This window comes from Anoplopoma fimbria, chromosome 19 (assembly GCF_027596085.1).
Source record: "Anoplopoma fimbria isolate UVic2021 breed Golden Eagle Sablefish chromosome 19, Afim_UVic_2022, whole genome shotgun sequence".
NCBI lineage: Eukaryota > Metazoa > Chordata > Actinopteri > Perciformes > Anoplopomatidae > Anoplopoma > Anoplopoma fimbria.
The window spans coordinates 15,245,232-15,271,835 of record NC_072467.1 but is presented as its reverse complement, the minus strand read 5'-3'; the positions used below and the strand labels follow the sequence as shown (position 1 = coordinate 15,271,835).

Sequence of the window (26,604 nt, the reverse complement as noted above, 5' to 3'; positions counted from 1 at the left end):
TTTGCAGTTGTTATTATATTTGAATACATGTGCTTTTAAATAGGTTTTTCTCTCTTTCCGTTTAGTTCTCATCAGTTCCTATTATGTTTTCTGGTTGTCTGTCCTTGCATCCGGTCCATTCTCGTGAAGGTCACTGTGACCTGAATATTTTTTTCCGACCATAACTCAAGAATTCCTTAGCTAATTATGAAAATTTCACAAACATGTCTTATTGGATAATATGATGTGTTAAAGTGATGACATTTTGGACAGACGTGGGCGAAAACTGAAATTTGACTGGCTTTTTCACATGAATCCTCTGCACCATTTATTCAATGAGAAGCTACTCTTTTTATGTCTATGTCTTTATCTGTTGCATGTTTTCACACAAAAGAAGCACAACCTTATCAGAGGTGAATATTTGATGACCGTATTGTCATACATTTTATTCAGTCTCGATTTGGTGTTTACAGTGGTCATTTACATTCAAGGGGGCTGTAAATGTAGTTCTACAAGAAAATTGTAGCACACCAGTCTACTTTAATTAAATTAAACAAAATTTCCCAACAGAAAAATTGTGAGCAGTTAGTAGCTTTGAAAAATCACTAGCCATGTGACGTCACAAACCAGCTTTCCCAGGTCTTCATTTCCCATCAACCAAAGTTTGTCATTCATTTTAGTTAAGATATACTCTATGTCCTGAATTTTTATTACTATTTCTCTTGTATACACAGGCGTTAAAGAGAATGTATGGTCATGAAAATTTGCCTCAAAGTCATGGGAAATTATTGGTCAAATGTAAATAAACCCTGATATCGAATCCTTGTTAAGATTTTTTATATCAACCCTGCAATGCACCTTGGGACTCAACACCATCAGCACATGTTTTGGAGTGAGATCGGCCCTGTTTGCATCACGCTGCTGTTCACTCGTGGCTAACAGTCAGAAGATGTTGGCTATAGGGGGGGGATTCAAGATGTTATTTGAGACTTGTTTATAGTGTTTTTCCAGCAGAGGCTCTGCCGCGTCTTTGACAGCAAAGCAGCCAAGGTCAGACTGCAGACAGTAAAGACTTATGGGACTAAAACAACAGAGCTTTCTCAATGGACCATTAGTAAAAGCAGCCTTATATGCTCTATAAAAACACCCCACCCTGTGTGTGTGTGTGTGTGTGTGTGTGTGTGTGTGTGTGTGTGTGTGTGTGTGTGTGTGTGTGTGTGTGTGTGTGTGTGTGTGTGTGTGTGTGTGTGTGTGTGTGTGTGTGTGTGTGTGTGTGTGTGTGTGTGTGTGAAAACTCAGTTAGGCCGTTTGTGTGTTTTCATGTGATTCTGAATGTTTAGTTCTCTTGTTTCATGTTTCAAATAACCATCTGTTCCATCCATCCGTCCGTCTAACCCTCCCATGATCTGTCCGTCGCTTTTTTTAACTCTGTCAATCATTGAGGATGTCGCATCCAGAGATTCCTCCTTTTACACTCTCCCTTACTCCTGTGGTCAATGTTTCAAATGGTTTACTACTCGGATTAATCAGAATATTCAGTCTCATCTTTTTTTGGTCTCCTAACGTACGTAAGAGTAGTTGACCTTTAACCTTCATTCAACTCCTGGCCGTTAAACCTACAAACAAAGCGGAGAAACAGAACTCCTTTGTGAAAAGTTAAACACAAAATGCTAACAGGTGGTGTAGCTGCTACCTTTGACCTTTCAGCTGGTAATAGTATTGCTCTGTTTACACCCATGTTATTACTGTAACTGAAATAGACCTCTGCCAATGCCGCCCTTTAGCAGGGAAAGTACTGCTCACATTTAGACTTGCATCACATGAATGTGAATGCATCACAAAGAGTAGCTGTATAAGTAGTAACAAACTTCAATATTTTTGGTTTGCCAAACTAATTGTGCACATTAGGGTTATAAGAAAATATCTATTCATAAGCATAGAGCCATGTAGAGTGCTGCAGGGATTTTTGTAGGTCAACCTGGAAGTTAGCATCGCACATGACACTTTTGTTCAGCAAGATAATCTTTATAATATAATCTTTTTTAGTTTTATTGAAGCGCAGAACTAAAAAGCTAACTTTAGGCTCTAAAGAAACGACAGCACAGTCGCATGATTTCACGTCACCACCGCTTGTGTTAAACACTGATCTAACTTTAAATATCTAACCCATTCATATAACCCATTGACTTTGAGCCAAAATGCTAACTCATTTCTGGGTTTTACTGTTCTGGAGCTGAACAGGATGATTGGACCGACAGGCAGTCTCTTTTTTTTTCTTTACTGTAAAAAGTGTTTGTGTATATTTTAATTTTTAATTGTTTTATCTTCTATTATTGGACCATATTCTTTCATTAATTCAACCAACAAGTTTTCCCTCAAAGGAGGAGAAATAAGAGCTTCTCTGCCAAATCATAATGAGTAGCTTTAAGATAACTAACAAACAGTGTACCGTTTTTGTTGATGTCGCTCACTGGTTTGTGCAATTTTGCCGTCACCATCTTGGCTTTTTTTGCATCCGATTAATGGAAGTTACTACATTTGGAGTGCAGAGGAGTGATGGAGTGGTGCCGGATACGGCTCTGATAGCAACTGTAAATCACAGTAGGCCCGCCCTAAAGCATACTCTGCTTATGGTCTATTTGACTCTAAATGGGAAACTAGCAATTGAGACCATAAACTGTTTACAATGAAATTATTATAATTTAAGTGAGATATACAGTCATTTTCTTATAGTCTTCTATACAATCAGACTTCTTTTTGCAACCAGAGGAGTCGCCCCCTGCTGGTCAGTAGGGAGAATGCAAGTGTTGAGACACTTCCGCATCAGCTTCACCAAGAGGTTGCCGCCTGGACACCATAGATAGATAGATATTTGCACAAAAACGTGCCCAACCCTCATGGGTTTACAAAACACCAACAGTACAGCTGCAGTGGATCCACATCTCATCAGGTCACATTTGATTACAAAATTACATGTTGCTCCATCTTAAACAAAACATTCTGCCTTCTCTCCCAGGCCTGGCAAATCAAATTTACAAAGAAGGTTCCTTTCCTAAAACACAACTCAAGTTTTTCATAATCATCCAGCCAAAAGAAATCAACATAAATGGAAGTAATTTTACTGAAGAGGACATCCCTTATGTCCTCGTAAACAGGACAGTAAAACAAAAAGTGCACCTCATTTTCAATTTCCCCGAGCTCACACAACAGATTCTGTCCTCCTCTGGAGTGGAATGAAACCTACCGGTCTCTAGGGCTAATGGTAATGTTCCTGAGCGTAACTGCACATAGGGATCTTTGTCTTTTTCTTTAAGTTGTACTTAACATAAAGTTCTGAATTATAGTTGTTCTTTATGAGACAATAAGTTCTTAACTTTGGTTTACACCATATGTCAACTGACCATTTTTCTTTATGGATAAGAAACAGTTTGGTCCTAATATCCTGAATATTACAAAGTAACCTGTTCTGAAAAATGAAAGACAGGTCAGTCATATAAAACAGAGATTTCAAACCCTTAGCCCATGGATGGCCATGTAAAATGTCCCAATGAAATATCTTTTTTGTAAGTCTCTGATCAGACATGTTCACAAGTCTATTCCAAAGTCGAAGCATTTGACATTTATGTCGGATCTTTGGTGATTCCCAACCCATGTCCCCAGTAATGGCCAAAACTGATGTTGATTTTTTAACTCCCAAGAATGATCTAATCGCTCTGTGGTGCACAGTGTTGCAACTTGTGTGCTCACCAAAACCCCAAACACCGGAAACATAGTCAGACACAGGACATACACATGAGTTATATAGTTGTGTATATGTATGAAATCCTAAATTTCCACAATGTTTAACTTTGTTCAGTACAGATCCTAGTGCTCTTCCCGCTGACTGAGCTAGAACATTGACAGCTTCTTTAAATGTCATGTGCTCATCGAGAGTAATGCCAAGGTATTTATACTGTTCAGAGTAAGATAGTACTGTTGAACCAGAGCTAAAAACAACTGAACTTCTCTGTAATGATTTGTGTCTAAAATGTACTATTTGTGTTTTGTCTTGGTTTACCACTAGCCTCTATTTCCAGCACCCTCCACAACAATGTTCAGCATAATCTGCAGATCTTTTTCCTGTTCAGCAAGTAAAACTACATCATCAGCATATAATATGCCCACTGTCTGATCATCTGCTTTGACCCCCAAATTAGAAGCTTTAATTTGTAGAGCTAAATCATTAATATAAATGGAAAACAATGTTGGAGACAAAACATCTCCTTGCTTCACACCAAATTGTTGGGAAAACCATCCAGTTGTATATTCATTCACTTGAACATGAGCAACAGGTGCTTGATAAAGGGACTTTAAGGCAAAATAAAACTTCCCGTTTACACCAGAATCTAATAACTTATATTCAAGAAGTTCCCTATTAATCCAGTCAAATGCCTTCTGGAAATCAATAAAGCAAACAAATGTAGACCTCTTCTCCTTAATCCTTGCACGTATAATGGAAGTGACTACATATATATGATCAACACATGCTCTGGCTTTTCCAAATCCATTTTGCTCGTCCGCAAGAAAACCTGTCCTGTCAACATGCCATACACGCTCCTTCCTCGTCTGGTCAGAGACATTCGGGTTTTGTGTGCATCCTCCCTTCCTTCCTCCCTCCTCTCCCTCAGTGCATGTGAGAAAAGCCAATAGGCAGGTCAGCCCTCCATGTTGATAGTACACTGCTCCATCTTGGAATGCCCACACTGCTGATAGCAGCTACTATTTATGGCCCCAGTGTGTGTGAACAAGTAAACGCACCCACACACAAAAGAGCTCATTGCTTAACAGTGAACACAGCCACATGTTCTACTGACGCTCTCACTGTGTGTGGACGCGCTATAAAAAACAAATTACTCAAAAACAGTCAGATGATTCATCGTCCTCTCACTCTCTTTTCCATCTTAAATCAGGACTTTAATTTTCTGTGGCAGATCAGGATTCTGTATTGGTTTGTGTGTGCGTGTGTGTGTGTGCGCAAGACTGTAATGTTGAAGTAAGGTGCCACATTTCTTTGCTGTAGCACATGACAACCAAAGAGGGTCAAGGGGCTGGTCGTCCTCTTAAGTGGATTGCGGCGCTGTACCGGGTGTCAGCATAAACACACGCGCACACATATTATATTGCCCATTTGCTAAAAAAAAGTTCATTTTTTTCGGAAATCACATGTATATCAAAGGGCTGCCCCCTGAAAGTTGATGAGTAGAATCATCAGAAAGTGGCCTGTTAATTGACTTGAAGTTGCTTCTTCATTTTAGTTTTTTAGGATAGATCTGTGCCGAACTTCCCTTGTAAGTAATTGAATCATGAACAAATTGTGTATATAATAAAAATGGTGATGATGTGTAAAAAGAAGGCACACACCCACAAAGCATGGCAAATTAGACGGGGACCGTGTTTCAAGACTGGTCTGGTGGGTTGCCGACAAGGAGGACAATCTGCTCGGTTGAAAGTTTCACCTGAAGCCAGGGGCGCCGTCCCAGGGGCGCTGTCCCATGGCGCTTTCCCAGGGACGAGTAGACGACCTTTACCTCAGGTTCGACCAAGAGCCAGGCGCTGTGTACCGCAACAAAGGGTACGCGCCCGATGAGGGTCATGCAGCGCCCGGGAGAGGTTCCACAAAGAGATCCTCCTGTGTGTGTGTGTGTGTGTGTGTGTGTGTGTGTGTGTGTGTGAAGATCCTCCTGTGTGTGTGTGTGTGTGTGTGTGTGTGTGTGTGTGTGTGCGTGTGCGTGTGTGTTTGTATATAGTAATTGCAGCTCGTTAGGAACCCCAGAGAGAGCAGCCTCAGAGTCATTAACTGCAGTTTCCGGCTTCTCCCTCCCTCTCTCTCTCTTTCCCCCTTTTTTTCACCTTTACCAGTCTTCTTTTCCTTGACCTCTGTGCTTTCCTCTTACCATACCCCCTCCAATCATTCTCTCCCCAAAAAACTCTCACTCTTCATTTCCCTCTCAAAATCCCCTTTTCTGCATCGCATAGAGATATCTTCATTATTATCGTGGCTCATTTCGACAACATCTCACTCTTTCTTTTTTCTTTTCTGTTTTTTACCACTCACGTCAGTCTTTCGTCCCCCCCCTCCCCCTCCACCTCTCAGACTTTCTGTCCATTCTCGCTGGAACAAGGACCCCTAACAGCAGCACCTGAATCAGCCCTGTGTTTTATCACTCGCGCCGTCTAACAGAAACCTCATACATGACCAAACGTCACGTTCACTGATGTTTACACACACATCCCGTCAGTGGCGTTTCCATAAAGCACGTTTGTGAGCGGTTTATACCTTAAAAGGACAACGAACAGGAGTTTAAACTGCACCGATACTGGTTTTGTTAACATTATGTTTTGACAAAAAGGAAGAATATTACCTTAAAGAACAGATTTTGCCAACCTATCTAGGCAGATCTTTTTTTTTTATATCATAAGTACGAAAATTCCTAAACAGTTCTGGATTCTCTTTTTATCAGGCCACGGTAATAGAAAACGGCATTACCGCCAAAAGTTAAAATATTGTAACTTTTTGCCTCAGCTCCCTTACACAGGGCGAAAGCTGTTTAAATTGCAGTGGCACATTAAGCGAAAGCTGCATTTCTTTAGCTTCATGTACTTGTACTGTACATTAACTACTTCAGTCCGGCTTTATAATATAATGTTGACTTGTTTTGTCGTAAATGTGTTCAATTATTACCACAGCTGAAACATAGTTGCTTAAATTGATTCATGGCTCTACAGTGAGGGTTGCCAGGTTGCCCTTGGCAACCATTTTAAGAAATTAGCAACCAATTTTTGGCCTTCGGTTTCCATCTCTACCAATCACTTTTTAACATATACAAAATATTGACGGCAAACAGTTAAACGTGCACCCCAAAATAAATGTTTGTTTTACATGTGTTCCACTAGTGATATTCAAATATTGCTGGCACAGTCAGAACCAGAACCAGACAACTCTGCACGTGTGGTGGTGGGTTACCTGCTTGCGTACAGGCGTTTGTTTAAGAGACAATGATGAAGCAAACTAAGTTGTTTGACTGTGTGTGTCGAATGATTGACTAAACCATCAACATCACACAAATGTGCAAATTGATTCAACTGACAAGAACCAGATGAACCTGAACAAATAACAAAAAGGAAATGTCTAGTGTATAAGTTAAGTAAAAATGGCAACCACCCTTTAGGTTTCGGCAACCCATATCTGAAGCCTTTAACAGTTAGTGTTCAGCCCTGCAATTAGTTTATTCTCTGAAAAATCATTGGCAAATTGCGATTAATTGTCATTTTTTCAAGATTAAATGCCAACTATTCTCTGGTTCCTGCAGTGAGCTTTTGGTGCTTTTGTTTGTCTTTTGTACAAAAAAATAATAATTTGCTTGATTTGACAAAACCTTTTGTGAATGGCAGCTCATTCAGCAACAAGGCAATTCAGAGAAATTGCAAAAGACAGACATTGTAAAAGGACTTTTAAATGTAAATGCAGCAGTCCTTAAAAAACAAGAGAATAGAAAATAAAAAACAAGCTCAAATAGAATAAATAAGAATTAAAATTACAGTGCAGAATAAAATATGATTTTATTCATCTTTTATATGCTGCAAACAGGAAAGTCTTCAGCTTTGATTTAAAAGAACTGAGAGTTCTAGCTGACCTGCAGATTTCTGAGAAGTTGTCCCAGATATTTGGAGCATAGAACCTGAACACTGCTTCTTCATGTTTAGTTTTTACTCGGGTTTCAAATTAACCAGTAATAAAAAATAATAGTTAATTACAAGACCCTCGAGTTGTTGGCCCTTGTTGACCCTCATGTTTTCAAAGTGTTTGAATGGCTGATGAACTCCCTGATCTGAAGTTTACTGGATGCCTGTCGTTCAAGTTCTCTCCTTGTCTGCGCAGTGTTTCATCTCTGCATGTGTGAAAACAAGTGGCAATGTGACGATGTTTTTATCAATAGTTTTGCTAAAAGGTTTGCAAATCTTCTTAAGCCACATCAGGGGTAAACAGGATTTGAACGCGTAAAAGCGACAAGCTTAATTTGCCATTTTCGGGCCTTAATGGAGCTTTTATTCTTCCAGATCTATAACACCCGGACATTATTTCACACATATCTGCCAACATGCTGCTTTCTCCCCCTCTCTTCCTCCTCCCTCCCTTGTTTTCTCAGCCCCGCTTTCTTTTTTCCTTCCCTCCAGCCTCGCTCTGTCTGGAAGCTGCCGAGGAGCTGAATGGTCAGAGCCAGGATGAAGTCATCATGTCTTTATATCATTATATTCTCCTTTTACCTTTTTTAGGCACAGAAAAACCCATAAGGGTGGGGCATAGATTGGCTGTCGATGGGAGCGACCCACATACCCACACACATACACATACACACACATACACACACACACCCTTTAACCCTGTTATGTGCCCGCTCTCGCTCTTCCAGCAGGCCCCATCCTTTCCATCCCTGACTCCCTCACAGTTTCCATGACAGGGTCACTGTAAAACTGGGCTCAGTCACATTTCTTTTTAGGAAATGCTGCGTAAAGTGACGTTGACGTTTGGTGCATAATACTCTACTTTATGGCTTCTCAGGGAAATAATCATCACTTTTGTGGTGCAACATGTCTCAGGGAAAAAAAAAAAAGGTTCACAAGCTTTCACTTGGAAAATGGTCCTTTTGATGTTTTTTCACCACAGTGTAACTCATAAAGGACTAAAAGCGCTACCTGTGCTCCCAAAACCTGCCATTCAATAGAAGGTGAAGCCACCTACACTAACTTTCCCACATTTTTTAATGATTTTCTAAATGTGTAATTGCTTTTTTGTCCATATTGAGGGTTGTTTGTCTTCTTACAATCAGCACTGATGACATATTTTTGGAACGCCGACCAGTAAGTTGGCATCTCACTGGTTCCCTCGACAAATGGGACTACAATGGGATTTTTACATTGCATTTGGGATTATGGCAGAAAATAAACTCTGCGGCCAAGAAAAACACATGAACTCGCTTTTAGGATTTCTGAAGCGTAAATGTGATCTGCAGAAGTAAAAAGCTAAAGTTAGCCTTTAATGGAACTACACCACGGTCACATGACTTCACGTCACCACCACTAAGCCAAAGGAGGACCAGTGTTCTAGTGATGACGTTTAGTGGTCTCATTTAGACACTTGTTAGCAAATGCTATTTTTAAGACATGTAAATTACCCTGAGGCGAAGTAACTGAAGAATTTTATGTCTTTGAACCAAACTTTTAATATATCTTAAGCTTGTGTTAACCACAGACTGTATTTCAGGCATCTAACCAAAAACTCATTCAAAAAGATATTGACTTCAAGACGAGGGAACAGGAAGTGTAAAACGCTGACTCATTTCCTTGTTTTAGGACGCTCAAGCTAGCTAGCTAGCTAACTATTTCCGCCATCATAAAAAACATAAAACAGCACCACATGAACTGCTCTGCTTAGTCCACATTAATTTGACTTTGAATTACTGGTCCTGATAGCCGAAACGCCTTTGATTAGCTTTTGCTAATTGCTAGAACTTTTGCTAATCACCAGCATGCTGTCTATTGTTATGGTTATGGTAGGCAGGAGTGCTATAAAGGCTCTGTTCTAATGATAAAATACAATATAAACTCTTTGTATCATTTTGTTAATTTGAGGTTCATAGAACTACCCAGCGTTTTATTTACAGTGCAGCTACAACGCTAACCAGGGTAACATGTTGTACAGCTGGCGGTTTAGCAGTCGTTTGCTGTACACACCTAGAGCAGCCTGTTTGATAAACATCTCTAGCGTGAAACCCCCATTTCAGCGGCCACTAATTCCTAACAAGCGTCTTTTTCAGCTGCTTTTCCACTCAAGCTAATGTATTCATACGAGCTTGTGCGTATTCCGACATGAGAACGTACACATTGACTCACTGTTTGCCACAGACAAACTTTCCACACCATGCACACACACACACACACACACACACACACACACACACACACACACACACACACACACACACACACACACACACACACACACACACTTTTTTTCAGTGTGTGTGTGTGTGTGTGTATGTGTATATGAGTGCAGGCTGAGTAAACCCCACAGTGGTTTCCAGGCCCAGGGTGAATAAAGGTGCCTTTTGTCAAGCCTGGGGTGGGTTGGGGCGGCCGGTGAGGAGGCGGGGGGCGGGGGGTGTCCAGTCTGGAACAAGCATGAATGTTCCCTTCAGTTCCCTCAGACATCGCACCTCCCTGCCTACTTTCACAGCAGCGCTAGAAGAGAGCCAGAGAGAAGAGGAGGAGGAGGAGGAGGAGGAGAAGGAGGAGGACGTCAGGGTGGAGCAGGGAGATGGGGCGGTGGGTGGGTGGGTGCCAGGGTGTATTTAAGGAGGTGAGCGGGAAGCCGGGGGATGGGGCGGGGCTTGCGTCCAGCCAGTGAGCTCATTGGAACGGCGTTGTTGTTTCATCCTCCTACCGAGCATGTCGTTTTTTTATTTTTTGGGAGGCATACGAGCCACCCGACGGACAGCTCCCTCAGTTGCCCCTCACCGCTGCAGCAGAGAGGAGCTACCCCCGTCCTCCAACACCCCAACACACACACACAGCATGCCCGACTTACACACAGGTATCATGCCTGGTGGTGCAAGTCAGCAAGGTCAAGAATTGACTTGATTGGACAAGTTTGGAAGCGCTTTACTGTGTGAGTTTTGCTGCTTTTTTTTCTTATTTTTTCTTACTCATCTGAACTTCTTTTTCTTTCTGTATTTTTTGGGGGTTGTTGTTCCCCCCCAAACCTTTTTCCTTCCTCTTCATCATGCGGCAATGAGAAACAAGAGTGGACCGATTGAAGAGTTTCCCATCGTGACGTACAGCAAATTCAAAACACTGAGAGAGAGAGAGATTTGTTTTTAAAAATCAACGCAGAGAGGAGGAAGAGGACTGAACCGAGACAGAAAAAAGGTGTTTCCTAACAGGAATTGTTTTGTCTCTCTCTGTTTCTCCCTCAGCCGTCCGGAGCTCCGGTGGAAAATGACCCCCTCGGCGCGCTGCCTCCTGGATGGGGTAAGTTTGCCGTAACGGTGTTCCTCCGTAAACAAAGTTGCTCTTAGTGAGGGGATGCGGAGCCATGTACAAGACGGATTCTATCCAAAATAGGGTCGGTTCTGAAAGCCCCTCGGTACTTGTGTTTTAGGTGTTGGAGGCACATCTGATCAGTCGCAACTGGATCCTTATGTCTGCGCTGCTTTCAATCAAAACCTGAACCAGTTTTGTGTTGTTTTTAATTGACGAGTTTTGCCAGAAGTCAACAGTGAAGCAGTCTCAGTTTAGTTTAATCTCTAGACTTAGTTTAACTTCTTCAAACTGCACTTTACATTTCTGCAGACGTGGTTTGCGGCACGGCTGCATTTTCTCTTCTCCAAAGAACTCTGAGCACATATTTGATGATTTTAAAACCTTTATGCAACACCAGAAACAATTCTGGTTTTGTGGATTTTACTATTGGCTTGAGCTTCTTCTTCGTCATCCCACGTCAGCTGTTAACTGATTGATCCTGATTTTAGATTTTGTCTCCGTTTCTCTTTGATACTCTTGCTCACGTTATAACAATTTCTCCACAAATTACAGAGGCTGCATTATTGACTGTGACTCTTCATCACCCATACATTATCCCTAACAATTAATGTAATCAGATCCGCGCAGAATCACACATTCATTGACACAGGAACGCCGTCGGCAGCTCCCACCGACTTTTTCACCCACTTCCAAAAAAAAAAATCCCTCCCTGCCCATGATGCCTTTTCAGCATGTTGCGGTACCTCTTAGACGAAAAAACCTCAATTATATCGCTGGCTCCGGTTCGTTTTCTCTGGCGCGCTCGTTTTTTTGGGGGGGGGTTTCTTTTCATTTGCGGTTGCTTCCCTCGCTTTTTCTTTTCTTTTTAAGGCTTAAGATTGAAAAAGAGAAATATGGGAGAAAAGGGGGAAAAGATGGAAGAGAAGCGCAATAGACGGCGGCGAATGAAATAAACTATAAGGGAGAAGGGGGAGGGGGGTCAAGCTGGATAGTAATGTGGGGGTAGAGTGAGTGGAGGAGAAAAGTGAGTGAGAGTTGCAATGTGAGCACTACTGTTTCTGGGCCCTCCACACACTCCTGTTAATGAGAAAAAGATGTCGGGGGCGATGGAGGGAGGAGGATGGGGCACCAGCTACTCTCTCGTGAGACCGGTGGCCCACCGCACACACACACACACACACACACACACACACACACACACACACACACACACACACACATTATTCCTTGTTTAAGCTTCTTCAGTCTAAACTATTTCGTAATCTTTTTTTTTTTAATGAAGCCTTGGTTCCATGTCTAATATTTGCTCCCCACAACATGGTCACTCTGACTTTCAAACGCCCCCACTGCCACCTTAATGCCACACAAACACACACTTGGTTTTACCCCGGTGAGGTATTTGAATCAAGCCTTGGTGAAATATCACACAGACTCGCTGGTTTTCTATTGTGGTGGTGAGATTTTTTTTCTTCTTCTTCTCCATCACAAAAGAGAGAGTGAACACAGTTGTTGATCTCCCCAGTTGTCATTGTGTAGTTAATCGCAAGTTTTTCAGCATCCTGCAATTTTGGGGTTTTATCTCGGCAAACAATAAAAAACACTCAAAATAAGTGGATCGTGGTATATTATGCATTTTTTTTTTGTGCCATTGTGGTGATTATCTTGATTATTTCGGCCGGGATACATCGTCTTATCTTCATGTCGTCACACTCCCACTCCATATAAACATCACACATCTCAAACAACTGGCTTGATCTTCAGCGCTGCTGTTTTCTGTCTGTGTCCACAGAGAAGCGTCAGGACAATGGCAGGATCTACTTCGTCAACCACAACACCCGGACCACGCAGTGGGACGATCCTCGGACCCAAGGGTGAGACTCTGACCGCCAACGTGTGTGTGTGTGTGTGTGTGTGTGTGTGTGTGTGTGTGTGTGTGTGTGTGTGTGTGTGTGTGTGTGTGTGTGTGTGTGTGTGTGTGTGTGTGTGTGTGTGTGTGTGTGTGTGTGCCTGCTTGTTAGGTGGAATGTCGCTTTGGGTGTTTGCTGGTACTGAAGAAGATTTAACACATGGTTTAGTAAGACGACAGAGGGAGTTGTTTCTCACTGATCAAGTAGAGAAGGAGTAGTCCTGGAATATTATGAAATCCAAAGATTTCCAGAATGAATTGGCACATTCTCTGGAGCACTCCCTGGAATTTTTTTTACTTTGGGGTTTACAGGAGCAAACTTATTTTACAAATTGCTGAAAAACAGCACTAAAGGAAGAAAATTTGGGAAAAAACTTTAGGGGCTCTTGGCTGACGATCTATCTGCCGTCCATTTGATCATTTTTTCTGACATCCCCCTCTATTTCCTTTGACCTTTAAACACTTCCTGAGCCAAACTGTTTTCCTCTCACCTCACTCACTCTAACTGAGCCTCCAACTGTTTCGGAGAAAGTCAAAACTCACGTGTTATAGATTACAATCTCCAGTCCTTTTCTGTGGCCGGACTTTTAGAACGTGCATCTTCTCTATATGACATCATGAGGGCGAGCTGGAGATGTGGTTTGTCCCTCTCATCTGGTAGCACAGCTAAGTGTAGCCACTCACGCTGACTGCTGCTCAGACCGTTTTCCCACCATCGCCAATAACGTTTCTCACCATCTGAATTGGCAAAACCAATTTTTACCAGAAAGACCAATGTCCATGGCTAATTGAAACGTTGTGAAACTAAATGTTAAGGTTTTGCCATCGTTGTAGTTCACTATATTGAACACCTTAACGTTTTTCTTGTGTCTTACAAACTAAGTAAGGACATAAGTCTTTACTGGCTACCTTGATTAAAAAAACACAACTTGTGTCTTGGCTCGTGAAACAAGTTAAAAATCATTTTTTTCATCCAGATGATTGTAAGAGTTTTTTGATGATTTTATAATACCTGCAAAACAGCGTTAAATATTGTTAAATGCCTTTCAGTGTTAGTTTTGTTCTTTTTTGTCATTTAAAAAAAAAAAGTCCAGATGATTGGAAAACGTTATCAGGAGAAGTGTTTTAAATTACCCACATTTTTCTTTTTTCTTTTTTTTATTTTTTTTATAAAGGTTGCTCGTTATTTCTTTTTCTGACAAACTTACAAAAGTTCTGTGATTCAAACGTGAGATAATACATAAGAGGCACATAATACATGGGTGGAATGAGGAACTGATGGCCACATTAAAGGGACAGTTCACCACAAAATCCAAACTATGTATGTTTCCTCTCACCTGTAGAGCTATTAATCAATCTAGATAGTTTTAGTGTGAGTTGCGTAGTTTGGGAGATATCGGCCTTTGAACTGTCTTAACTTCTCTTTGGTATAATGAGAGTATATTCACTTGATGTGAATAGTTTCATGTAGGAACAATTGTTAAAGAAAATAGTTCCTACGTGAAACTGCTCACAACAAACTCAGTGGTTTATCTTGAGTAACTGGGTCATGGTTTCTGAAGAGAGACCTTGCTGTCGTGTTTTTCAAAAATGTTTTTTTTTGTGGCGATTTGAGCACCACAAGACGAGTGTCATTTAGTCCCATTATATTAAAGAAAAGGCACAACATCTCCAAAACTACCAAACTCAGACCAAAACAACGAGATAAGAGGACAAATATGTAGTTTTGATTTTGGGGTGTACTGTCGCTTTAAGAATATTGCTCCCAGTCACTAGTTTTTAGTAGTTGGAAGCTGCAGAGGTTTTTGTCGGGCTTCAGATCCACAGGGTGGTGGAGAGGTGTGTCAGTTTCATCCCCAGGACGGGGCCCCCTCCTTTGGGCTGGGACCGTGCTCACTGCCCCCCCTCTCCCTGTTGCAGGATGATCAAGGAGCACCCCCTGCCCCCGGGCTGGGAGATGAAGTACACCGCCGAGGGAGTCAGATATTTTGTGGACCACAACTCACGCACCACCACCTTTAAAGACCCCCGACCCGGGTTTGAGCCAGGGTAAATATTCTCTCAGCCCTTCCTCCCCAAAACCTGCTTTTAGTGTGTCACAGGCCGAGGCAAAGACAGTCTGACGAAGTGATCTCTGTCAATCAACAAACACTGGAAATCAACTTCTCTTTCAAATTATTGCACAATGATTTTGCCTAGGTCTGACATTTTAAATATCAATTTAGACACTCATGGTGTGAAAACCTTAAAAGATCATGAAAAGAGGTCAAAACTATTTCTTAATCATATTTTATATTTGTATATGCTTTTTATTGAGCCCATGTTTTATCCATTACATTTCATTTCTATTTCTAAATATTCCTTTGGACCAGACAGAATCAACCTCAACCTCACAGCAACATTGTTCAAGCTAGCGCACACACACACACACACACACACACACACACACACACACACACACACACACACACTGACACACACCTCTTCCCCTCAGCCTGTGGATGTTTGCTTGCCTTGAAGCGGTCTAAAATCTCACCGCAGAAGTCAGGAGAATGTGCAGATGTGAGACAGTAGACTGCACTGGCATGTGTGGGTGCCCTTGTGTTTGTGTCTTTTCAGTGTGTATTAGCTCATGTCGTCTGTGTGTGTGTGTGTGTGTGTGTGTGTGTGTGTGTGTGTGTGTGTGTGTGTGTGTGTGTGTGTGTGTGTGTGTGTGTCTGTGTGTGCATCTGCAAGCTGCTTTCCATGCTGATATGTCAGCGTATTGTTAGTGTGCTGGTTACGGAGGGCTTCACTGTTCTTACTCCGGATCCTGCAGCGCTCCTCCACCGCGGTCTCCATTTCCTAACCCCAAAAACCGAGACGAGCCCGGCAGCTCGCCAAGCACCAAACCCAGACTATTAGAGGCCTCCTTCCTCTTCTTCTTCATCTCATTTTCTCTCTCTCTTCTCCCATTATCTTTCTAACTCACTCTCTCCCTGTCTCAGTCTCTCTGTTGCTGACAAGGCACATATCCCTGTGTGTGTGTGTGTGTGTGTGTGTGTGTGTGTGTGTGTGTGTGTGTGTGTGTGTGTGTGTGTGTGTGTGTGTGTGTGTGTGTGTGTGTGTGTGTGTGTGTGTGTGTGTGTGTGTGTGTGTGTGTGTATGCAGTGGGTTGGTGGAGCTTATACTAACACAGCTGCAGGCCCAGACTCACTTCTTGTGTTTGAGACCCAGACACACCGAGTCGTGACTGAGAACAGAACGGCCGGTGTGAATTTGATATTTTTACGTCAAGTCTCTGAACCGCAAACCTGGAACATGAGGCAGTTTCAGGGTGTCGTTTTTTTATTTTTTTTCTTTATTCCTGTCACATTTAACTCACTGCGGCCTCGTTTTTTCACCTCTATGGAAATAATCAGTCTCCACATGCTTTATACATTGAACTATTTACACTTTTAAAACCCCTTCTTACCGCTTCTCCTCTCCTCTCTGCTCTGTGTTCAGCAGCCTGCAGTTCAGGCAAAGTTTCACAGTTTTTTTGTGCCCTGACTGTTGGTCTCAGCCGAGTTAATCCTGGCTTCACCGTTGTGCTGATGAGCAAAAAAAATATGTGATTTTTTTCAAGTCAATTAGTGCGATTATTTTGGGCAACATTTTAAATAAGACATATCGAGTAAAGTGATTTTGATGAAACTATTTTTAAGCTTATATTTGGTTGAACTTCTATTGAGTGTTCATGGCTCATGATGTGTTGAAGGACTATCAGAAAGATGATTATACGCTGATATTGTCTGTTTTTATAGCTCCAGGCTATGATAAACGGTGTGGCTTTGGTGATTAAAAAAAAAAAAAAGAGAACATGCCTTTCAAACCCGCCGGCGTGTTTCAGGGTTTAGAGCATTTAAAGGAGACCATTACCTTTCTGTTGATCAGCTGACCGATAAAGAGTTGACAACAATAAGACACCACGGCTGTCAGTCATTTTGTTTTGGATTATTATCTACATGGAATTTGCCCTAACAGTGTGAAAAATGACAGTTCCTCTCTTTTCTGTGTGTGTGTGTGTGTTTGTGTGTGTGTCTTTGTGTGTGTGCAGGTCAAGGCAGGGCGGGTCACCAGGCGCTTACGACCGCAGCTTCAGGTGGAAGTATCACCAGTTCCGTTTCCTGTGCCATGTAAGTGTTAAAGTCATGATTTCAACCCTTTAGATCACCTCCCTGCTCATATTGTGCACCTGTTTAACAATAATATTCAAAAAAGAAACTAAAAAAATCTTCTAAGCTTCTAACTTCTTGATGAATGTTTTGTGTTTTGTCTCGGTCCAGTCCAACGCCCTGCCCAGCCATGTCAAGATCTCCGTGTCCAGACAGACGTTGTTTGAGGACTCATTTCAGCAGGTCAGAGACCAACCCAACGCGCACCTGTTCTACAATCAAATACACCTACATTTACTTCATCTTGTGTTTAATTTGCAATATTTTAACCTTATAACCAAAAAACATGATATACATCCTGTATAACATGTATATGTTTCCAGCAAAAGTACTCATGACTAGACTAAACCCCGTTATTGGCTTTATCTGGAGTCCGAACTCGGTCTGCAGTCATTATAATATTTCACCAGACGCATTTCAATTTTTTTTTCATTTGATTCAACCAAACTGTTTTGGTTTTGGGCCACATACAGTACAATATTAGGAGTCACGGACCAAACAAAAGGGAATTTGTAGTTTTCAACCAGTTACACTGCAAGAACATCAGTGTTTCTAGATCAGAAAACCACGTGGGCCAAATGTTTATCAATCAAAATATCTACACATCACTACTAAACAGTTTAAGGTTTAAAATTACAGTTGTTTACTGGTGTGTCCACATATTACAAAAAGTATTTCTTTATCTGCTGCTCTTTTTAAATTAATTCATTACTTTAAAACCCTAATCCATTGCATGGCCTGAGTGCTCATTTAAAATATTACAATGTTATGTGTAAATCTGTAAATATGTTAAAACTGACAGAAATAACTAAATATTGGTTTCTGTTCATGACAGAAACACCCACTTAAAAGATTACGATGCAAATATAAATGTAAGATGTAAATCTGTCTAATATGTGTATAAGATGTAACAAACAGAACAGACAGAAATTGTACAATATTGGTTGAGATATATTAGATAGTTGATATTGAGATAATTCAACTAAATTGAATTGACATCCAGTGGCCACAGTTTGGCCTCTGTAGGACAAAAGTATCCGTAAACTGGGGAAAACAAATATGCACCTGACACACAGCGATGATTTCAGACTTTGCACAATAAAAAAATCTGTTAATCATCATTTATTTTCGCATAAGGGGAAATTAAAGGTGTAAATACACGTTTATTCCACTTTGTACATGACTCCAGTTTTACATCAGTATTCTCAGATGTTGCCCGTAATAATATATCCTGTCGTGTCTTCAGATCATGAACGTGAAGCCGTACGACCTTCGCCGCAGACTCTACATCATTATGAGAGGAGAGGAGGGGCTGGACTACGGCGGCATCGCCAGGTGAGAGCAATAGCAAAACAAACGCACCCTTCTCCTACTTCTTCTCCTTATGTTATTTCCGTCATTAAGGGTGCGGTTGGTTTTACATTCAACCCCTTGGTTTTATTAATGTTGGTGACGGCGTGTCTTTCCTGTCCCCGCCTCTTCTCCATCTCTGCATCAGTTTCCTCCTCCACCAAAACTAACTCTGGTAAACTGCAGTTCCAGACTTTTTTAAGAGATCATAAAGAGGCGTTGGGCATTAGGGTTCCTTGGCTGAAGGTGTTAAGATTGCTGGATTTCAAAAACGCTCCATCCATAAATTCTTATTGTTGCGTAACTTGTTTACTTTCTGTCCTACTTCCCTCCACCCACCCATCACATGTATCCCCCACCCCCCTGTATATGTTGTTGTTTTTCTGTTGGCGGGCCTTCTCATCTTTTTGTTTCCTGTTTGTTTATTTTAATTGTTTTTTACATTGTGTCTCTGTCTCCGGTGTCACGTCAGTGGTTTTACCCTATGGTAGGTGACATCATGCTGTTCTACCACAGGGTAGAACCACGGACGGGATGTTGTGAGGTGTCTGCGTCCATCCGTCCGTCAGTTCATATCCCCCTCCAATTAACCCCGACGGGGAGTGCAGGGGCCCCTGGGAGCGCTAGTTGCTGGTGCTGCAGCTGGTGCTGCAGCTGGTGGTGTTGTTGGTGGTGGTGGTGTTGGTGGTGGTGGTGTTGGTGTTGGTGGTGGTGGGCCCTCATTCTGTCTAACATCATCCCACAGTCTATTTGTGTCTATTTGATTCTGTTGTATTTATCCTTCATGTTACACGTGTTGTCTTCATGTAATTTATGTGTCAAACTTGTCGATGTATTATATGTTATATTTTATACCACTGTCCAGGGATAAAGTTCCTCTTTTCGACAGCTGGTCTACATAACATTACCATAAGAAATAGCCTAGATGAGGAGTCTTATTCTCATTTAAGTTCTAATTATATATTTTGCGTATTAACCTCTGTTTTCTGAGAGTTTTTATTAAATCTGACAGTATTAAATTAAATTTAACTCATCAAATTCCATATACTCCTCATATACACCTCATCACATTTACAGGGATCCCACAAAAGCGTTGACCAATTTACCAGTCGTGGAAAAATTTCAGGATACAACTTAAGTGGCCGAAACTAAAAAAAAAAGTGGGATCCCTGATTAAGATGGGGGTTTTTCAACATACTTAATTAGATACCCAACCGTAACGAAGAAGCATCACAAAATATATATTTTTTAAATCCAATCTTACTGGAGATGCACTTAAAGTTAGACCTGCCTGAAATTACAGACTCAGTATATTCTGTTTTTTATCTGTTGGATAAATGAGATTCATCCAACTCATCTTAAAATCTGATTTACTTAAGCTATTATTGATTTACTACCATTTTTCAGACATACAATGTGTCATTCCTCTGAGAGGTAGAATAAGTTTTTTTGTGAGTTTTGTTATTGTTGTTTTTTATTATTTTCTATAAACTGTGCTGGTTGATCGTGTTCTGTCCTTGGATTAAATGTACTGTGATTGTAAGATGTCCTCTTTCCTCCATATTATCTGTTCTTGTTCACAAACCTCAAAATGTGCTTAGATTGTTTTTTTTGTCTCCGCTCACAGTAATTAAAACAAACTGTTCTGCTTCCTCCTCTGAACTAGTCTTTGATAAAAATTGATAGTTCTGAATCAAGCAACATTATTTTCTTGTATTTAAAAAAACAAAGAAATAATAGTACGCCCGTGCTGTCGTGTCTCAGCTCTCATATCTCCTGTACTGTCCTCTTGCCCTGCAGGGAGTGGTTCTTCCTCCTGTCCCACGAGGTGCTGAACCCCATGTACTGTTTGTTTGAATACGCCGGCAAGAACAACTACTGTCTGCAGATTAACCCCGCCTCCTCCATCAACCCCGACCACCTCACATACTTCCGCTTCATCGGACGCTTCATCGCCATGGTAAGCTTCATTTTGGAATAGTCACTCATGAGCTTTGATTTGCTCCCATAGTTTGTGTTCTGTTAGCCATTAGCCAAACATACCAGGGGCGGTTCAGAGTTGTGAATAAGGAGTCAGCAGGCAGTCAATGACCGTATGAAAACAGGCAATAAAAGATGTTTTGAGAAAGTGTTATACGCCGCAACCACGAGAAGTCCTTGAGCATGCAGCCATAACTAGCCACCCAAAATAGTATGCATAGCTGCAGCAGAATACGAGATTAGCCATGGACAGACACAGAAGTGCACACTCACTCACAGATACACACGTGGTGTGACGGATCGCATGATCCTCCTGGCGAAGATAATAGTAAAAGCAATAAAAGCAAATACAAGCCATAAAAAAGGACAGCACATGAAAGCAAGTCGGTATAAATGGGCTTTAAGAAGTGATTTAAAGAGATTTCTGATTCTGCGAACATTATCTCCTCAGGCGGGACGTTTCAAAGCCAAGGAGTATTAAGCATGAAACCAGACTTTTTTTTCTTTCTTAGAATTACCAGCAAAGACTGAAACATTGTGCCCACATGTGTGTGCTTATTTTCTGGACATGCCGCCTTTATGTGCTAACAACCAAGGTGTACAATTCATTACACCAGTGTTCATACAGTCTCCAGTCTCTATACGTGATGTACAGTGTTCACCATAATGTCTCACTCTCCCTCTGGGATCGACTCCAGAAAGAAAGGTCCCAAAACCGACACCCCCGCCCCTCCTTCCGTCTGCCACCCCACCCCTCACCCACACCATGACCTCACCGCCGCGCCCAGCCCACGCCCGCCAGCGGCTGCCTAAATTTAGTCCAAAAAACGCACTCTGCTGAATTCCCTTATAAAGATGCTGGTCTCTACCAAACCCCCCTTTTCTTCTCTTTTCTTTACATTTACACCTCACTTTCCACTGACACTCTGTCTATAAACCTTCCTGTCTGTCTGTCTTTTGTGTGTGTGTGTCTGTGTGTGCCGTGCTGGCTGTGAGACAGACACATGGTCAGTCAGACTACAGTAGGACAGAGCAGAACAGTCTGAGTCAGTCAGTGGGCGTCTGTGTTGTTCTTGGCTCATCACAGCTCTGATCCCTGTGTGGTTTTTTTTTTTAACATTAAACAGCTCCATCTGGCTGAGTCTCACTGAACACACACACACACACACACACACACACACACACACACACACACACACACACACACACACACACACACACACACACACACACACACACACACACACAGCTAGGATTATGACTTGGTTTGAAGCAGACTCCTCGTAGTTCTCACAGGGGAAATAAGGATAAATAGGTAGAGAATAACACATGGCAGGGGCTATGATGTCGGTTCCCCTCTGGACCAATCACATGGATTATCAGATATTGTTTCGTCATCAGCAGGTGTGGAGTGAATTAAGTTGCGCTGCCAGAAATAAAAGCCCCATTCATGTGTCCTGTAAAGGCGACTGGCTGTTAAAACAGTTCCAACACCTGAATGGGCACGGAGCAATCCCTGGTGATTCATCGTATTTTATCATTTGTCAGGAACAAATTGGAACCATATGTCGGCCAACCATCCAATAACACTATAATGTCACAAAATTACAGCTCTAGACCCGGGAGTTCAGTGAACCAACTCTGTGTTTTTATCTACATCATTCTGAGTCCCTTATTGTGGTTTCTAAAGTAATGAATCTTACCCCACAGGCTTTGTACCACGGGAAGTTCATCGACACCGGCTTCACGCTGCCGTTCTACAAGCGGATGCTGGACAAGAAGCCCACACTCAAAGACCTGGAGTCCATAGACCCCGAGTTCTATAACTCCATCATGTGGGTCAAGTAAGTACTGCAGGATGGGTGATCACACGATCTAACCCCCTAGCTCTCATCTCTCACCTCTCTCTGGCATGGCAGTCCACAGACAACTGGCGATAAAGGACTTACTATTTATTACAAATTTAAAATGTAAAAGTGGAAATTGGTTAAAATGGAATCTTTCCAGAAATCTTTTCTTTTTTTTATGATCAATAAACTTTGGACGCAGATGAGGTTTAGCTTCCCATTCTGTGAGAAGTTAAACAGTTCAGTGTCTTAAAGGCAGAGTAGCAATTAAAAGAACACTGCTTCTTAGATTAAAGTGTTTCTGTGTGTTTGTGTGTCCAGAGAGAACAACCTGGAGGAGTGCGGTGTGGAGCTCTACTTCGCTCAGGACATGGAGATCCTCGGGAAGGTTTCCACCCACCAGCTGAAGGACGATGGCGAGAACGAGCTGGTCACTGAGGAGAACAAAGAGGAGTACATCAGGTGAGTTCACACGAAAAAACCTGAACGTTCACAAAAAAAGTCTTCAGAGAACTCTATGTCAGAAAACCCGGAGTCCGAACCCTAAAGACCTGCTGCTCTTCCTTCACCCCTCAGCCTGCTGACGGACTGGAGGTTCACCCGTGGCGTGGAGGAGCAGACCAAAGCCTTCCTAGACGGCTTCAACGAGGTGGTTCCTCTGGAGTGGCTACGCTACTTCGACGAGAAGGAGCTGGAGGTGAGGAGCAGCGGGGGAGGGCCGGGGGGGAGGGAGAAGCCAGTAGGGCAGCTTTGTTTCCATTTTTACTGGTTAAATTCTCCTTTCATTTAGAAACCAAGCACCTCTGAAAGGAGTGGAAGTGGTTAAATAATGTTAGCAGGATGCACAAACTCAAAGCTACTTGGAGACTATTCCAAAATCATGCCTTTATTAATAAAAACCATGAAGCTTTAAAAACAGACATTATTGTCAGTTTTTAAACTTTCCGACAGTCCTTGAACCGTTGTGTTACGAACACTTTAGTCAGGAAAAGAAACCAAATGGAAGCTTAACATTCTGATAGTTCATCAAAATCACTTTATTCTACATGTCTCATTTAAAAAATGTCAGGTTACAGGTTAACACAAACGTATACTGGCTGTACTGAACATCTGTTCCTGCCTATTTTTTGTCAGTTACACTGGTTGAGTTTGTAAAATGTTCCTGATCCTGGGCCTTGCCCAGTCCAAACTGGGAATTAGATCATTCTGGAGTAGAGACAGTACATACAGTGACTCAGCAGGTCAACACTGTCCCGTCCCTGCATTGTCTTCTGCCCACTGAGTCAGACAAACATACTAAAGGACAGGACTGTGGTGTGTTTCAGCTGATGCTGTGCGGGATGCAGGAGATCGACATGACCGACTGGCAGAAGAACACTATCTATAGACATTACACCAAGAACAGCAAGCAGATCCACTGGTTCTGGCAGGTACAGACACACTGTGGCTACAGAGGCTACTGATCAAAACACACACACACACACACACACACACACACACACACACACACACTGTCCGAATGTGAATGATGGAGTCGTGTTTCTGCAGGTGGTGAAAGAGATGGACAACGAGAAGAGAATCCGTCTGCTTCAGTTTGTAACAGGAACCTGTCGGCTGCCTGTTGGAGGATTTGCTGAGCTCATCGGTTCGTGAAAACGTTGTTTTTATTATGAGTAGTGTGTATTTCTTGAGATTCAATTTTTCCATCAGCTATTTTTTTGCCCACAGCACCAATTCCATCAGTACACCAACAGAGAGAGTGGTGTCATACTCTGCTGCTCTGTTTCTCTTCTCCAACAGAAACTACACTTCCGGTCCTTTCACTTTTCTGTTTTTAACGATCGAGAATAAAGTCTGGTTCCGTCACCTCTAGTAGATTCCTCACTTCGATGACACTGATGGTATCACGGCCTTGCCATTATTGGTATTAAAGGCTTCGATGTGAAAAATCTACTTGACGCTTCATTTACATTGGTCCGAAAAAAATATATAGTGAAAAACAGGAATAAATAAGTGTATGAAACAAGTATTTTTTTGTAAAAACCGAGAGAGCAGCAAAGTGATGAGTGTAACATGTTGTACTGATGGAATTAGAGCTGTGGAATTGTACATTATGTTGTAAGCAGTTGTAATAGGCTACAGGTTTTTTTTACCCATTACTTGAATCGTGAAATTTACACGATAATTTAGTGTATTTAAATTCATGGTCAGATTAAATAAAAGAAAAATCTTGAGTTACGTGGTTTTGTGAGACCATTTTAAAAAAAGGAAAAAATGTATTTAATGAAATAACTTGTTTTTTCCTTTTCCCTGTGCAGGAAGTAACGGTCCCCAGAAGTTCTGCATTGACAAGGTGGGGAAGGAGACTTGGCTTCCAAGAAGCCACACATGGTAAGCTTCTGCCTCATCTGTTACCATGGTGACGTTGTGTAGCAAAATACTCTGAGACATTCTCAGTGATGTTCTTGAAGACAAGAGGAAGACTGTAAGGTCCTGGTACTGCTTGTCTTTTCAATGCGACTCCGATCATGCCAGGATACATTCAATGTCAAGTTTGTACACTCTAAAATCAGATCTTGCTCGCATTGAGTTCCTATCAGTCAGACCACAAGGCAATGTAGCCTGGCTCACATATTTAGGATCTCATTGAGACAGACCAGTTGTCTGAGTTACTGCTGATGAAAAAACATTTACTGTTTTTGCTGCTTAAAAAAATAGCCAACTAACAAAATAACGGGGGACTTTTATCATGAAGAATTCACAAGAAAATGTGTTTATCACCAAATTAACGGAGCTTTGGTAGCAGGCTGATCTTAAATAAAACAAGTCTACGAATACTGAAACGAGGAATAGTAACGGCAAAAACAAAAATAATGCTTTATTGTGAATAGTTGGGAAATAAAATGTGTTAATCCACCGTTTTACAGCTACTTTATTGACCACGAAACATATCACTGTCCGATCAGGCAGGTTGCATTTAAATGTGGACACATCTGAGTTCATTTGATCAGAAATGTTGCATTGAAAAGACCACGGCCTTGAACTCGACTGAAGAGTCCAAAAAGATAGCAAGTGCACCTTTAATCTTATATTATTTTTAATGGATTATATTGTGCATCGTTTCCTGTGAATCCCTCGTGTGTAGGTAGGTCAATTAAACCAGAGCTGGGATGACGGACTCCGACACTAACAATGAAATCTGCTGTATAGGGAGGTAATCAAAGGAAAAACTGATTTGATTTCATGACAATCATGAAGATAGTACCTTTAAACCCATGGTGATTTAAAATACATTCATACATTACACTTTGGTAGAGTCAGATAATGACTAAAGTAATTTGGTGTGTAGGATTGTGAGACGGCAGAGACAGAATCAACTTTTTTTATGTGGACAACACAGATGGGGACATCTCTGATATGTCAAACCGACAAACTGAACAACACAATGTTCTCGTCCTCACAGCTTCAACCGTCTGGACCTGCCGCCCTACAGGAGCCTGGAGCAGCTCCGAGAGAAACTCCTGTTCGCCATCGAGGAGACGGAGGGATTCGGACAGGAGTGACGCAGGAAAAACGGAGAGAACTGCTCATTCAATGGGATAGTTCTTTTATTATTAATATTTTTTTTTGCATTTGTTAATCATAGAGCTGAAAAATCATCTGTCATCTGCGGCCCCTCACCTGGAGGGGATGATGTGTGTGAGCAGAGAAATGGGATAAAGTCGGAGTGTGTGCGCTTATCTGTGTATGTCTGCGTGGTTGCTCACATTGATGACATTGTGTATATGCATAAAAAATGGTGTGTATGTCTATGTGGGATTGACAGGAAGGCACATACAGAGAGTTATATTTGAGTAGAGTATTCCCCCTCCTTCACACACACACACACACACACACACACACACAAACACACACACTTCTACACGCACCTCTACTCACCGCTTCGAAACGCACCAAAAAACCAGACAACCGGATAGTTTTAACGTTAGCAGCGACTCACGACGGCAGCACAGTTACCCGCAAATGCAGTATAACATATCTACAAGAGAAAACTACATTTTTTAACATTTTAAAGTGATGACAGAAAGAGAGCAAGAGCATGTGTGTCTGTACACCAGACACAGAGAGCCGTTATCATGAGCTAGTGACCCTCTGTTACAGAGGATAGAGAGACCAGATGTGATTTTATTTTTTATTTTTCTGTTACTTGTGAAATTCAGCATTTTTGTCCTCTGTACATAACTAAAATAAATGAGATTTCAATCTG

At 41.7% G+C, this 26,604-nt stretch overlaps 1 protein-coding gene across 3 annotated transcripts in view; it reads left to right on the top strand.

Annotated features, from left to right (window-relative positions):
* Positions 1–26,604, top strand: part of wwp2 (WW domain containing E3 ubiquitin protein ligase 2) — a 55,602-nt gene extending 28,998 nt beyond the window's left edge. For 2 of the 3 annotated variants that reach the window (XM_054619725.1, XM_054619724.1), the window contains exons 11-24: positions 10,992–11,046; positions 12,848–12,929; positions 14,885–15,013; positions 17,043–17,121; positions 17,272–17,343; positions 18,407–18,495; positions 20,311–20,470; positions 22,201–22,334; positions 22,659–22,799; positions 22,914–23,034; positions 23,663–23,767; positions 23,886–23,982; positions 24,656–24,728; positions 25,801–26,604. In XM_054619725.1, the coding sequence (XP_054475700.1) occupies positions 10,992–11,046; positions 12,848–12,929; positions 14,885–15,013; positions 17,043–17,121; positions 17,272–17,343; positions 18,407–18,495; positions 20,311–20,470; positions 22,201–22,334; positions 22,659–22,799; positions 22,914–23,034; positions 23,663–23,767; positions 23,886–23,982; positions 24,656–24,728; positions 25,801–25,900 (1,437 nt within the window). In that variant the 3' untranslated portion in view covers positions 25,901–26,604. The remainder of the gene's footprint in view (positions 1–10,991; positions 11,047–12,847; positions 12,930–14,884; positions 15,014–17,042; positions 17,122–17,271; positions 17,344–18,406; positions 18,496–20,310; positions 20,471–22,200; positions 22,335–22,658; positions 22,800–22,913; positions 23,035–23,662; positions 23,768–23,885; positions 23,983–24,655; positions 24,729–25,800) is intronic. The other variant, XM_054619726.1, reaches the window with a different exon arrangement.